At 48.0% G+C, this 14,719-nt stretch overlaps 1 protein-coding gene across 1 annotated transcript in view; it reads left to right on the forward strand.

Annotated features, from left to right (window-relative positions):
* Positions 1-14,444, forward strand: part of LOC311176752 (amine sulfotransferase-like) — a gene marked incomplete at both ends in the record, with an annotated part of 29,095 nt that extends 14,651 nt beyond the window's left edge. The window contains 2 exons of the mRNA XM_084242397.1: positions 12,531-13,069; positions 14,431-14,444. Of these exons, the coding sequence (XP_084098523.1) occupies positions 12,531-13,069; positions 14,431-14,444 (553 nt within the window). The remainder of the gene's footprint in view (positions 1-12,530; positions 13,070-14,430) is intronic.
* Positions 14,445-14,719: the final 275 nt, after the last annotated feature.

Consider the following 14,719-nt stretch of genomic DNA (forward strand, 5'->3'; position numbering starts at 1 on the left):
ATATGCATTGTTCTAACACTCCACAGGCCTTAACTCATTTAATCTCCACCTACACTCTGTGAGACAGGGACCATTATCCCTCTTTCCATGTTGGAAAATTGAGACACAGAAAGACTAAGTCACTTGTTCAAGTCCACTGGGAAGAACCAGGACTGAAATGCAGCTAGTGTGATTCCACAGCCACTCTGTCATCATCCTGCTGACTGCTCTCACATCAAAATATCCACCAGCTACAGTAGACCCGACTGTGTGCCCCCAAAACCCATGCTGAAGTGCTAACTGCCCATGCGATGATTCTTCCAGATGGAGCCTTGGAAGGATATTAGGTTTAGATGAGGTCCATGAGGGTGTGCCTGGAGATGGGGATAGAGCCACAAAACAAACTTCCCTCCCCACCTCTCTCATATCTCCCACATGGGACACAGGGAAAGGGTATCACAAACCAGGAATTAATCTCTCACCAGACCCTGACCATGCGGACACCCTGATCTCTGACTTCCAAAACCAGGAAAATAAATTGCTGTGTATTAAGCCACCATCTATAGCATTGCTATGGGGGCCTGAGCAGACAAAACACCAACCTATATTATCACCTTTGCCAAATGACAGGGTCTCCTACTCCTCAGAGGAAAAGACAGCAGAAAGGGAAGCTTTCAAGTTCATACCATCAAGCTTTTAACTGACTTGTTTTTATTCCTGTGTCCTAACTTTCTCTCCTATCCCCAGGGAAGACACTGAACTTCTAGTGTCTAAACCTAACAACCTATTTATTCAAAGAAAAAGAAAACTACCAAATCAAAGAGATATCTGCATCTCCAGGGTCATTGCTGACTCGTTTAAAATTACTTCATTGCACTGCCAGCCCCTTCTTGGAGACCTTTCTTTCTAATGTGCTTCCTCTTTCTCTGGACTGGTCCAAGACCCCTCTTGCACACTTCTTTCCTGTAGCCCTTAAATATTCTCAGAAGTCTCTCAACTTCCCCCTTACCTCATACCCAACTGTTGTCCTTGTTCTCCTCCCACATCGCAGCCACACTCTGCTCACTTCCAGGACTGCCCTCCACCTGCCTCTCCTGCATCAGCGCACACCAGGGGACCTCCCAGCACTGGACACCCTGCCCTCTCCCTCCTCTGGAAGCAGCTCTTTCCTCAGCTTCCCTGGTAGCACACCCTCCTGCATCTCCACTCTGCCTTTGCTTCTCCTTTACTGCTCTTATTCCTCCACCCCACATCCCCTTAGATGCTGGTGGTTCAGGGGTTCTGTCCAGCCCCGTGTCATTTCATGTCACTCTCTCACTAGCACACACCTACACGGTGGCTTCAGTGCTCAGTCACGTGCTGCTCGCGCCCACACTCATTCCCGGGTCTCCATCCCACCCCAACCTCTGCCAGGCAGACCCTGCAGTCAGCCTGTTCTAGACATCCCCATGGGGACACACACCCCGGGTCCAATGCTAAATTTGTTGCCTTCGTTTCCAGGTCCCCCCTCAATCAATTGCTGACTCCAGAAACCTGGATCTTTCCCTTGGTTCCTTCTTGTCCCTCATTCCCCCTCCTTGAGGTGTTTGACCAAGTGTCTACAATATGTCATTTCCTATGCGCAGCACCCTACATGCAATGATTTGTTCTTATTTTTACTTCTTATGGAGGAAGAAAGAAACGATCAAACTGTAGTGCTTATGGACACTTAATGGCAAGGAAACTGAATCAGAATTCCTTAACTACAGCAAATGGTAACATTATAACTGCTCTCCAGATGCTCTATGGGAAGAGAGGTGTCCAACTTGAATTTTCAAATGATTCATATTTTCAACATAGTCCAAGAGGAAGGGGGATGGATCAGGAACTGGAGGGAGAACACAATGCCATGTCAATACTATGAAACCTAGAGGGGCTCCAATCCACCAGCACCCTCTGCCCATTTTATACAGACTGACTAGATTCATTCCCTTGTCCGCAGATTCCTTCAAGAAACTCAACATATTCCCACAACCTGAAATCCAAGCTTTTCACCTGGTGTCATGATTTCTTTAGTAGATGGGTGCACAGGGCAGAGCAGCCTGGACCAGCTTCCTCTCTCAGCCCAGCCTCTCCCCTGCAGGGGCTGCCCCTCAGCTCCCCCTCCCCTGCCCCAGGGCTCCTCCTCCAGCACAGTGTCTGACCCCCAGGAGCTCAGCACACCCTGAGTCACCCTCCAGGGCCCCCTCCTGGGAAAGGGGAGCAGGGCTCAGTGGGGTGAGCAGAGCAGAGACTCCTAACAGCTGAGGCCAAACAGCAGCCCCACCAGACGGCCCCTTCCCGTAACAGGGACCAGGAAGTGGGGCTCAGCCTCAGGTGCAGGGAGGATCCCCGGAACTGGATGGGGAGAAGCAGCTGTGAGGAAATGGAGGAGACAGAGAGAGAAGGAGCAGCAGGGCTCTGTCCTCCGGAAGGGGACTCCTCAGGAGATGCCAGGGGATGGAGCCTTACTGTTGCTCACACTCACTCCTCCCTCATAATCTTCTAGGCAACCCAGGGCCTGTGGAGAAAATTGTATTCAATTCAATATATTTTCTTTGTTAAATAAAAGTGAAGAGGAGGAGAAAGTCTGTGTTTTAGTCTATTCAACATCATTAGTTAGAAGGGGTTCGATGCTTTGCAAAGCTCATTGTTAACTGAAAATGTCTTGTTCACAACTGCCTCTAACCCATTACATTTTATTATATAATTCCCTACAAATTGATATAGTGGTTGAGGTATTAAAACAAAACATTTAATAATCAAAGATGTCAGGTCATTCACCATACAGTTATAATTCATTAGATCTTATTTTTTCCTTTATTTTTATTTAATTTCATTATATACACAAATATCATCTCCAGTAAAATCATAAATGTGACATCTGACCATCACCAGGAATTCTCCAGCTCCTTTTCTGCTAAACCCACCACTTCACTCCTCCCATCCCCCCTCATCATCCTTTCCTCCTTCCCAAGTTTACCTCACCCCGTGCCCCTGGTAACAATCTCCTGTCTTCCCACGTTTTCTCCAGGCTGTTGTAATATGTGGCTATAGGAACACACTAAAATTCTGAACACTGCTGCTGCTTTTCAAACTTAGGAATTCACGGTTCAGCCCCTGCTCTTGCACACCCCATTATGTGAACTCCAGGAACTGAAATCCCACGCGGGTAACCGGGGCCTGCTTCTAGTCTCCATGTTATCACATAACACGATGCTCCACGATCAGTTCAGTCACCACAAACTGATGGGAACCCCCTGCTGCCAGGGTTTCCTGCAACAGTGTATTCAACTTGACGTCTCCAGGACCTGAAGAGCATTTGGGGATGGCAAGAGAGTCAGTCTTCTAGGTGATAAAGGACCCCTAGAAGATTCACTGACCAGAAAGCAAACACTTCTTAAATGTTTATAAATTCAAACACTGTAGTGGAATATGGAATTCAAAAGCAATTTTAAGTTAAACCTGAGACTTCAAGGAGCCTCTCCTTTGTGATCATCGGCTTGGTTTTGATCCCAAACCCCAGTGGAGCTGGTGGGTGATCACTCTCCTTTTAGATCAGCCCAAGACCCCAGACCATTGTTGGTTCCTCTGGCTCAGATTAGAGATTCTAGGTTGGCCCTTTCTCTATAAGACAGCCACAGAGGCTCCCAGGTGTCTCTGAGTTCCAGGCAGGGGTGTCCTTTTCCAGCCCCCCTCCCCCAGGAACATTCTTCGTTGCCTCATCCCCTCCCCCAGCAGCTCCAGGCCCCCTGCCTCCCTGGTATCTCAGCAAAGCAGCCTCACCTCCTGATGGCTGTTCCCTGGACACAGTCCAGGCTGTTCTGGCGCAGGGCCTGGCCCACCCACAACCAAAATGCCACCTTGTCCTTTCCAGTCACCCTGGGATCTAACCAGATATACGGCATTAGAGTTGTTTTATTCTTTTGTTCACCAAAAACATCAAGCGGGGAAAGACACTGGACCTCCCTGCTCTACCCATCCTCCCTCCCTCCATGGGCCCATGCCACTCACTGAAGAGGAGGCTGGTGAGTCCCAGGGCCCAGGACACCCAGCAGATGTGGGGGTCTTCTGGGCAGGGTCCCATCCCAGACTGCCTGTCCATCTGTTCAGCTGCAGAGAAAACATCTAGAAAGCAAAGGGGGAAAAAGCAAAGCAGGGCCTCCCCAGTGGTGCAGCGGGTACAGCAACGCACTGTGAAGCTGTCCTCAGCCTCTGAAGTGCGGGTTTGATCCTGGCCGGCCAGGGAGATTCCCAAAATGGCACAGACCTCTCCTGTCTCGCCCGCTGCTCCCCTCAGCATTGTCTTCCGTCCGCCTGTTCTGCTCCCTGTTCTGTCTCTGGTGGATCTTCTCACCCTCCCGCGCCTCTGACCTGTACCCCAGTTCTTATAAATAAATAAATAAATAAATAAATAAATAAATAAATAAATAAATAAATATAAATAAATAAATAAATAAATAAATAAATAAATAAGTAATAAATAAAGCAAAGCAGAAGTAAACTCAGATGGCCCCGGTAGCGCAACCACCCATAGCGGGTAGGTTCACAACCGGTTCTAGCAGCCCTGTTGGTGTCTTCATGCTCTCCCTGTTCATCTTCGCCGTTCTCGGTCGCACTCCGACGCGCTCTGCCACTCTCCGCCGCACTCCTCCATCCACTCCACTGCGCTCCTCCATCCACACTGCACTCCTCCATCCACACTGCACTGCGCCGTGCCATGCCTCGCACGCCACGCCACGCCACACCATGCCACGCCGCGCCAAGCTGTTTGGCCGCGTGCGCATGCACAGTGGGAGGGTGGAAAAGCCTGAAGCTTTTCCCCTCTACTTACCCTACAAGCCTCCTTATTCTGTTTTCCCCAAAGGCTGGCCTAAAATTTTAGTTCTGGGATGGTAGCTCACTCTTCTAGAATCAGTCCTTATTGTTACCCAGCACCTACAACAGCATCTCATTAAATGATTGCAGGATAAATGCAAGCCATCTCCGTGTATGGCATGCCTGGGCTGTGTTGAGAGGCACCCTCCAATGTGGTGCACCGTCTCCAATCCCTTACCTATCTCCAGGATTAGCAGCCCTGCCCACCCACACCAGCCTAGGCTCAGGCTCAGAAAGTCTGGGTGTCGCCCTCCTGGTGCCTGTCCTCAGTCCCATATTATTAAATGAGTCAATTTTCCTTTTTGATTTTCCATAAACTTCAACTGTCAGTTGCTGCACCTCCCCCTGCAGTGACCTGTGCTGGTCCACGGCAGTCAGTGACCTAATCAAGCAGCTGTTGAACAAAGTAACAAAGTTGTTGGTGGAGGTGTCAACTCCCGGCACCCCCAATGCAAATGTCACTGACGTATTGCTTGCACCTATGTGGCTCCTCAGCAGCCATGAGGGCTGGCTCTTTCCCGACACACAAAGACAAAGCCAAATCCCCACAGAGGCTACATCACACCCAGTGTGGCCTCTCTACCACTTAGGGCCTCTGCACCTCTGTGTGTATGGCCTCTCTATGCACCTGTGTGTGTGTGTGAAAGAACTGGACAAGGCCCACATCATGAGGCAGCTGGGGATGCCCAGGTAGCACTGACTGATAGTGTGGTCAGGGTCCAAGACGGTCTAGAAGTAGATCAGAAATTACACCAAGCACCTGCACGGGAAGTCTTCCCTGTATACGTGGCCAACATGTCCCCTCCAGTTCCCCATAAAGTTGATTACCCCTGGGCCTTTTCCTCCTACCATTCATTGTCACATAATCAATCATGCTTGTTTATTACTGCTACTAAATAGCAAGAGGGCTGCTCACTTGGCAGCAGGTCTTCCCTTGCAAACCTGCTCCACGACTCATCCCCCAGTGTGTCCCCTGGGACACGCTGGCTCATTCTTCACCACCAGAACCCTGCACTTCCCTTTGAGCCTCTGCCAGCCCTGCTCCTGCCCTCACAGTCGGGCAGGGATAGGGTCCTGCACAGCCCTCCTGCCCAGGGCCAAGCTGCCTCAGACGCCCCTGCCAAGGGCCAGGGCCTGGCTGTCCCCAGGGGACACCCCATAACATTTGAGAGCCCTCAGCTTACAACACCCTCTTCCTAACCCCAGCAGGTTCCCATGTTGGTGCGGGGTGGGGAGCTCCAGGTTCAGGTCACTGAAAAGCCCTACACCCACAGTAAGGAGAGGGGAGCGCAGCCCCAGGCTAAGGTCTAGAGGATTAGGGACAGGGGTCTGCTCCATCTGCTCCTGCTGACCCTGCAAACACACTCCCTGGGCTCCAGCCCTCAGGCAGCAGAGAGCTGAGGCCGCACCAGCTCCTCTGCCCATCACACCCCTAGTTACAGAGCATGGCCACCTGGAAAAGGGATGTCATGACCACCTCCCATTTCCCAAATGAGGACACTGGGGCTCAGAGAGGGTAGTGAATGAGCCCAAAGTGTGGGATCTAGAAAGTGGCAAAGCCAGGCCTAGGACAGGTCTCCTCCCCTTTCAGACCAGTGGACTTTCCAGATCAGCCCCTCTTAGACTCTGAATCTCCCAGACCATGATGGCCTCAGACCCCGAGAAGACAAACAAGGGGAGGAGGGCTGGGCCTCTCGCCTCCCTCATAAACCCCACACAAGAAGGCCTGTGGTTGCATCTCTGAGCCTCTGAGAACCCAGGCAGCCCCTGGCCAACCACAGCTGCCTCCCCTCGCTCAGGCCCTCACACTGGACCTGCACCCCAGCCTGGCCCTGATCTGCAAAGGCTGCTGCCTGGGAAGCCTCAGCGGGTCCCCAGCAGGGCTTGGACCCTCAGTGTGTGCAGAGGAGGCTGGGACCCGCCCTCCACCCTGGACTGTGAACTCGGTCCTCCTAGGCCTCTCTAGGTCTGACTTGCACAGGGTCTCTCATCTCAGACTTAACCAGCCTCAATTACATCAACCCTCCTGTCTTCAAACCTGGGAAGCCCACTGGGAGAGGTTGTTCTGCCTCTGCTCATGCCCAGCTCCCTGCAGGCTCCTGCCCAGGTCAATGTCCGTGTTTATCACCCCAACCACAACCATTTCTGCCTGACTTCCTCTCTCACCATGTTTCCATTGTGGTTCTGGCTGGATAGGTTTTGGCATCTCTCTTCTCTGCATCCAGCAGGAGGACAGAGGTGACACCCAGAACACCATCTTCCCAACCCAAGGGCTCAGGCCATACCACCCCTGAAACAGAGAACATGCGGGCTCTGCAGATGGTGCCCACAGACCTGTCAGACCCTCTTACCATGGTACCCTGAGTAGAGAAACCCTAGCAGGAGCAGTTAATGAAAATACTTCTCCATTTATGGGGTTTATTCCTCATCCTTGTGGACCTAAGAAGGGCCCCTATCACCTTTGGCCTGTGACCTGCTCCCTCTCCTTCCCCTTCCTATCCCCTGTCAATGTCTGCAGACCCTTCCAGATGCCACTCAAATGGTCCCCCTAGAAGCCTGCCTGTCCTCCCACAGGGAATCAGGTGCTCTCTGCACTGGGTTCTCAGAGCTCTGGAGCAAGTTCTCATCATATATGACACAACCAAGGGTCCCTTCTCTTCCCCCAACCCCTTCTGATGCAGCCCAAGCCTGTGAACAGGGAGGCAAGGAGGCCACTCTCAGGCTGTGTAAGGACAGGGCAGGCCCCTCAGAGTAGGCCTTGGTGCTCACCCTGGGCCTTAGCCCCCCTGGGGGGACCTTGGGTATCACACAGATTCAGAATAAGCAGCTCTCAGCCAAACTGCAGGTGGCAGCCACGACAGTTCCCATTCAAAAAGTAAGCAGAGCACACCTGAGCTAAGCTGAGCACACCTGAGCTTAGCCCTGCCTGACTTCCCTTCCCATCTGCTGCTGTCACTGAACCCCGGAGTGGCAACACAGGAAGCAGAACTCACACACTTCCTCCTCTGAGTGACACATGACCCAAGGCCACACTACAGCTTCTGCTGAAATGAAGGAAGCGCCTCCAGGGCCACCCTCCCAACCCTGCCCTCAGGGGAGCTGATAATATACCCCAAGACCCTGCACCCTCAGAGGGAGTATCTCAAAGCCACAGCCCTACCCTCAGGAACCCCTTCCAAACACTGAATTCTGACATGTTCTAACCTGTCAGACTCTCAGGGACACACTCGTGCTGACAATATGCAGTCAAGGATAACGTAGCAAGTCAAAGGCCAAGCCAGAGTTGGTGATGAAAGACCCCTCTGAGGACAGTGTGGACCCAGGGACCCAGCACCCCCTCCCATCACAGGGGCCCCTCCAACAACAGGGGCTTGCTGGGCTCAGGTCAGGCCACGGTCGGTTGGAGGAAGGGCATTTCTCCACATTAGAATCTTCCTGACCAAACAAGAAACCCCCCACTGGGGGGAGATTGTTGGGACCCCACCAATCCCCCAGGGACACACACTGACCAGCAAAGCCTATGTGCGGCCAACGTCCTCTAGTTCTACCCTCCCTGTGGGGCCAGCGCCATTATCAGCCATGGGACCATGCAGTTAGGCCTCAATCTCATTTTTTTCACTCACTGCCTGAATTTATTTGCTGAGCTTATCTGAGCCTGTGAGCTGGCACAAGGGTGGGCAAGTGTTTGTACTTCAAGAGTCTGGGACTTAGTCAGTGGGGCCTGTGCATGTGCCCAGAGCTCACAGATGCTCAGCAATATGTGGTTTTATCCAGAGTCCTCGTCTAGGAGACGCTTCCTTTTTTGTAGTTTTTTTTTTTTTTTCATTGAAAACACATTGGTTTACAATGCTGTATATGTTTTAGGGTAATATATATTTTTAATATTTTGAGGAAACTCAACCCTGTTTTCCATAAAGACTGGTCTATAGACCCCTTCCAAACACTAAATTCCCACATGTTCTAACCTTTCAGACTCTCAGGGACACACTTGTGCTGACAATATGCAGTCAAGGATGACGTAGCAAATATCAGTGTATGAGGCTCCTTTTTCTCCCTGGAACCCTGGGCAGCATTTGTTGTTGCTGGTTTTCTTTGACACGGGCCATTCCCACTGCAGTGAGGTGTATCTCACTGGGTTTAGGAGACGCTTGTCATGAATGCCTTGACATTCCTACCAACCAGAGTGTCGGGAGCGCCCCCTGGAGGCATCACATTTTCCTGGTTTTCTTTAAATAAAACTGTCACTGGGAATAGGAGCACCTGAGCATGGATTCTCACTACTTCCTTCAGCCAACTCATTTCTACACTCCAAAATATGAGCCATGGAAATTCGTCATGTGATAGAATGATGTAAATGTGTGTCTATAACATACATGTTCATACACACAGTGAATTTTTCACACATCAGATAGAAGTACCATTAATCTTAGGAAAATGGATAAGCAGAGAAAATTATATATTTATGGTCAGAGGGGAGAAAAAATAAGTCACAATCTAGAAATGAGATTGTTTCATGTCAACAGTATAAGAAGAAAAGACTCCTGAGTTAACAGAATAAATGTGTGTGTCTGGGGTTACAGTTTCTGGCTCCCACTGCCTCCATCTGAAAAAGCATCAGGGACCAGACAGACTAATAATGAGACAGAGACCCCTTTGTGCTCAGACCCACAAAGAGCAAGTGCTGGTCTTACCTCCATGATCATCATAGAAATGCCAGCTCCATAAAAAATGGGTGCTTTCTCCCTGAATTTCATAGAACCCCAACATGATGTTGGAATCTGGTGACAAACTCCTCAAAACCTCTCACAAGGCTGGAGGAAGTGCCTCTCCCTCCCAATTGGCTCTCCTGGGACGTGCCCCCCCCCCCCATCTGCTTAGACCTGCCTCTGAGGCTCACCAGCCTGGGTGAGAGCGGCCTCTGCCCTCCCATTGATGCACATCCCGCTGCTCTGTCAACCTTTACCCTTGCCTCTTCCCAGAGATCCAGGGTATGGGAGGCAAGCCATGTCCCCTTTCTCTGTAGGGGGCAGGTAGGGGACCCTGATCAGTGTCTGGGCCACACAGCAACCCCACCTCCCTGGGGAAAATGTCCACCACCAACTTCTGTGCCTGGATGTCACTATATTGGGGATTTGAAATAGTTTTGATTCATTTCCTGTAACTGTCCATTCTAAACAACAAAGTCTGCTGTTCTAACTCCATTTATTTGAAAGTATTTGAGTAGGTCTGTGGCCACGGGCATCTGCTCTATGAGTCTCCCCTGACCAGGTGCTTCCCGGTGCATCTCAGACAGTTGATATTTAGTGAGAGATTTATGTGCCAGGCACCAAGGCTGGAGACTGGATGTGCGTTACCCCACTAACCCCCAGTCCCTTCATGAGGAAGGGATGATGATCAAACCCACTTAAAAAATGAGGTAATAGATTAGAGGAAAACAAGAACTCCATGGAGAGACCTACCAATAGCCCAAGGCCAGCGGGTTGCTTTCAAGATGTACTTGGGAATTACACCAACTGTGACCTGTAACAATTCCAGCAGAAATGAATTTTCCCTGATCCTGGATAAGAACCTTCTGATAGTGTGGAAGAGCTACCTGCTGGGCCATCTTCTCTGTGCTACTGCAGTTTACTCTGTGGGATTATCGGGGTAATTCTTGTGGAAGAATAACTGCAAAGTTTGTGAAAACAGAAGTTTAGGGAGACTGGAATCCTTACATGACAGAGAGTAGAATGAAAGGTTCTACAAGATTTTCCTAGAGCAAATAATTAGGGACAACACAGTAGGTACCATCTGGACTCAGCAAATACTAAGCTTGATTTATTTTGAGAACCATCGTAATAGAACTGAAAGTATAAATGTAAATATTAGAGCCCCCTTCTTTGTTTTTTTTTAATTTAAATAATAAATTTTATTTTTATATTCCCCCATACAATTGCAAACCCCCCATTCTGACCCCAATCCCTCCCCTCCCGCCCCCCACCCCCCAAAAAGTGTCTCTGGTTCATAGTTTTTTGTTGATTTTGATTTTCACTTTCTTATAGTTATTCATTTTCCTGGTCCCTTATTTAAGTTTTCTAGATTCCTGCTATGAGTGAGACCATCCGGTATTTTTCTTTTTGGCTTATTTCGCTGAGCATGATCCCTTCCAACGCCATCCATGTTGCTGCAAATTGCATGTGTTTATCTTTTTTGAATGCTGAGTAATATTCCATGGTATATATGTACCACATCTTCTTGATCCAGTCATCTATTTTTGGGCATTTGGGCTGTTTCCAAAGCTTAGCTATTGTAAATAGTGCTGCTATAAACATAGGGGTGCAGGTGTTCTTTGGAATTGATGTTTCTGTGTCCTTTGGGTAAATACCTAGGAGTGGAATTGCTGGATCATATGGAAGCTCTATGTTTAGTAGGTCCAGAAATCTCCACACAGCTCTCCATAGTGGTTGGACCACTTTGCACTCCCACCAACAGTGCAGGAGAGTTCCTTTTTCTCCACACCCTCGCCAACATTTGTTGTTGCTAGTTTTTTTAATATGCGCCATTCTCACTGGTGTAAGATGGTATCTCATGGTAGTTTTGATTTGCATTTCCCTGATTACAAGTGATGTTGAACATTTTTTCATATGCCTGTTGGCCATTTGCATTTCCTCTTCAGAGAAGTTTCTTTTTAGCTCTTCTGCCCATTTTTTTTTTTAAGATACATTTTTTTTTTATAAATTTTATTGTTATATTCCCCATACAATTGCAGCCCCCCATTCTGACCCCAATCCCTCCCCTCCCGCCCCCGCCCCCCTAAAAGTGTCTCTGGTTCATAGTTTTTTGTTGATTTTGATTTTCACTTTCTTATAGTTATTCATTTTCCTGGTCCCTTATTTAAGTTTTCTAGATTCCTGCTATGAGTGAGACCATCCGGTATTTTTCTTTTTCTTTTTGGCTTATTTCGCTGAGCATGATCCCTTCCAGCGCCATCCATGTTGCAGCAAATTGCATGTGTTTATCTTTTTTGAATGCTGAGTAATATTCCATGGTATATATGTACCACATCTTCTTGATCCAGTCATCTATTTTTGGGCATTTGGGCTGTTTCCAAAGCTTAGCTATTGTAAACAGTGCTGCTATAAACATAGGGGTGCAGGTGTTCTTTGGAATTGATGTTTCTGTGTCCTTTGGGTAAATACCTAGGAGTGGAATTGCTGGATCATATGGAAGCTCTATGTTTAGTAGGTCCAGAAATCTCCACACAGCTTTCCACAGTGGTTGGACCAGTTTGCACTCCCACCAACAGTGCAGAAGAGTTCCTTTTTCTCCACACCCTCGCCAACATTTGTTGTTGCTAGTTTTTTTTAATATGCGCCATTCTCACTGGTGTAAGATGGTATCTCATGGTAGTTTTGATTTGCATTTCCCTGATGACAAGTGATGTTGAACATTTTTTCATATGCCTGTTGGCCATTTGCATTTCCTCTTCAGAGAAGTTTCTTTTAAGCTCTTCTGCCCATTTTTTGACTGGATTATTTTCTTTGTTGTTGTTGAGTCTCATCAGCTCTTTGCAGATTTTTGTGATCAGTCCTTTATCATTAGTGTTGGGTGCAAAAATGTTCTCCCAGTTGGTGGGGTTTCTCTTTGTTTTTGTTATTGTCTCTTTTGCTGTGCAGAAGTAGAGCCCCCTTCTTTGAATACCCTTTACAGAAGAATGACTTTCCCAACAGACCCTCCCCTAGGCTCCTTTGTACCCACCTGCCTTATTACTTAGTGCCTAAAGATCTCAAGAACAAAAAAAAAGCTAAAATTATTTACATTTACAGAAACCCCAAAGATGTTTTGATCTCATATTATCATTTTTCAATTTGGGTGACTGTATTTGAACCCTCTAAAAACATAGAATGCTTCATGGAAAGATTACTTAATGGAAAAGTATTAGGAAGTCTTTGGTTTGATCACATCAGAGGCTGGTATGAACACAGACATGATTTCAATATTCTCTTCATGATATATGAGGAGATGAAGAAGGATCTCATAAGTTCTGTGCAAAAAATCAGCAGATTCATTGAGAAAGAGCTGAGTGAAGAAGACATAGACACTATTGTGAAACAGGCTACATTTGAAAACATGAAGACTGATCCACTAGTAAATCATAAAAATATATTAAAATACGAAATTGGAACCAGAACCGAGGGAAATTTCCAGCGCAAAGGTGATGCTCAGTGGTTTATAGGAGCAGAAGTGTTGAATGTTCACTTGCTCCCTTGGCCACCACAATACACAAGGAGTGTGTCCACCTTCTGATACACCTCTCCAAGTACTGCCAGTTGGGCCCTAGAGACAAAGATCCTAACTGTACGTGGTCCTGAAAAGTATCACCGGAAACTGAAACAGGACTTTAGTATACAGCCTAAAACTGGAATCTGACAAATAAATACTAGTTTCCCAACTTACAACTCACATGATCCTACACTTTGAAATCTGTCAACAGGAACTACCTACAGACAATGGATATATATGACCAGGAGGATGTCAAAATTCCCTAGACTAATGCAAAAATTTAATTCATATGTATTTAGTGTAGGGGAGGCCATTTGGCCTATTATTTCCTCAAGTGTCAAATTTCCTCAAAGTGAAGAGTGGACTGATATCTCATAACCCATTCTTTTATGAATTTTATTATTCAACAGTATGCAATTATTTCCATTGTGCTCTTGTAATTTATGAGCGGTTAAGAATATACGTTGCTGGGCCTCCCTGGTGGCACAAGGGGTTAAGCACAGCACTGTGAAGAAATCCACAGCCTCTGCAGCATGAGTTCGATCCCCAGCCAGCCAGGAAGCAACCCACATGGTGCAGCAGACCTCTCCCGTCTCGCCCGCTGCTCCCCTCAGCAGTGTATTTCAGTAGATCTGCCTGTTCTGCTCCCCACTCTGTCTCTGGTGAGTCCTCTCACCCCCACCCCCACCCCCACCCCCGCCGGCACCTCTGGCCTATACCTCAGTTCTTGTATGCATGAAGAAATAAATCTTTTTTAAAAAAGAATTAACTTTACAACTTCTCATCACCTCAAAAAGAAACTGCACCTCACCTGTCACTTATGAGCCTTCCTCCCCCACCCCATCCCTAAGGGAGCCCATCTACTCTGCATCTCTCCAGGGCTCCCTGTGCTGGGCGCTCAGATCATGGGATCATAGGGTGTCTGGCTTAGGGATGGGCTTCTTTCCCACAGAACAAGCTCAAATTTCACCCTGTTTTACTTGTGTCAGTACTTCATTGCTTTTTATGATTCCGTAATATTCCACTGAAAAAATTAAACTTCCATTGTGTACAAGCCTCTATCACTGGAGGTGTTTCTGTTAACTGCAGCCAAACTAATTTTTGACAGACACAGTCACACTTTCTGCTATTTCACTTGAGACCTTGGCTAAGAACACAACAAAGATATTTAAAGCTGAAGATGTCTTGTGACACTTCCTTGGTTGAGGGCTCTAGTCTGTTTTTTGTTTTAATGAAGTACCAGTGGTTTATGTCCTTGTTAATATTTTGACAGTCGAGGTTGTCTCCCCTCAGGTGTGGTCCGGTAGCTCTCCCACCACCAGCGCACCTGTCGTCCTGCACCACAGTCCACTGTGCACCCACCCCTCATCCTTTTGATTTATTCCCTTACCCACTCTTCACTTGGGGGTGTGGTGGTTAATTTCCACATATTTGTGGGTTTCTCAAATTTCTTCCTGTTACTGATTTCAAATTTCATTCCACTGTGGTCAGAGACCATTCTTTGCATTTAGTCCTTTGAAATTTATGACAGTTGGCGCAGAGTAACCTCCCCCAAACAGGCCGAGGCACCGCGACTGTGGGA

Source organism: Talpa europaea, assembly GCF_964194135.1.
Source record: "Talpa europaea genome assembly, chromosome: 9".
NCBI classification, from domain to species: Eukaryota; Metazoa; Chordata; class Mammalia; order Eulipotyphla; family Talpidae; genus Talpa; species Talpa europaea.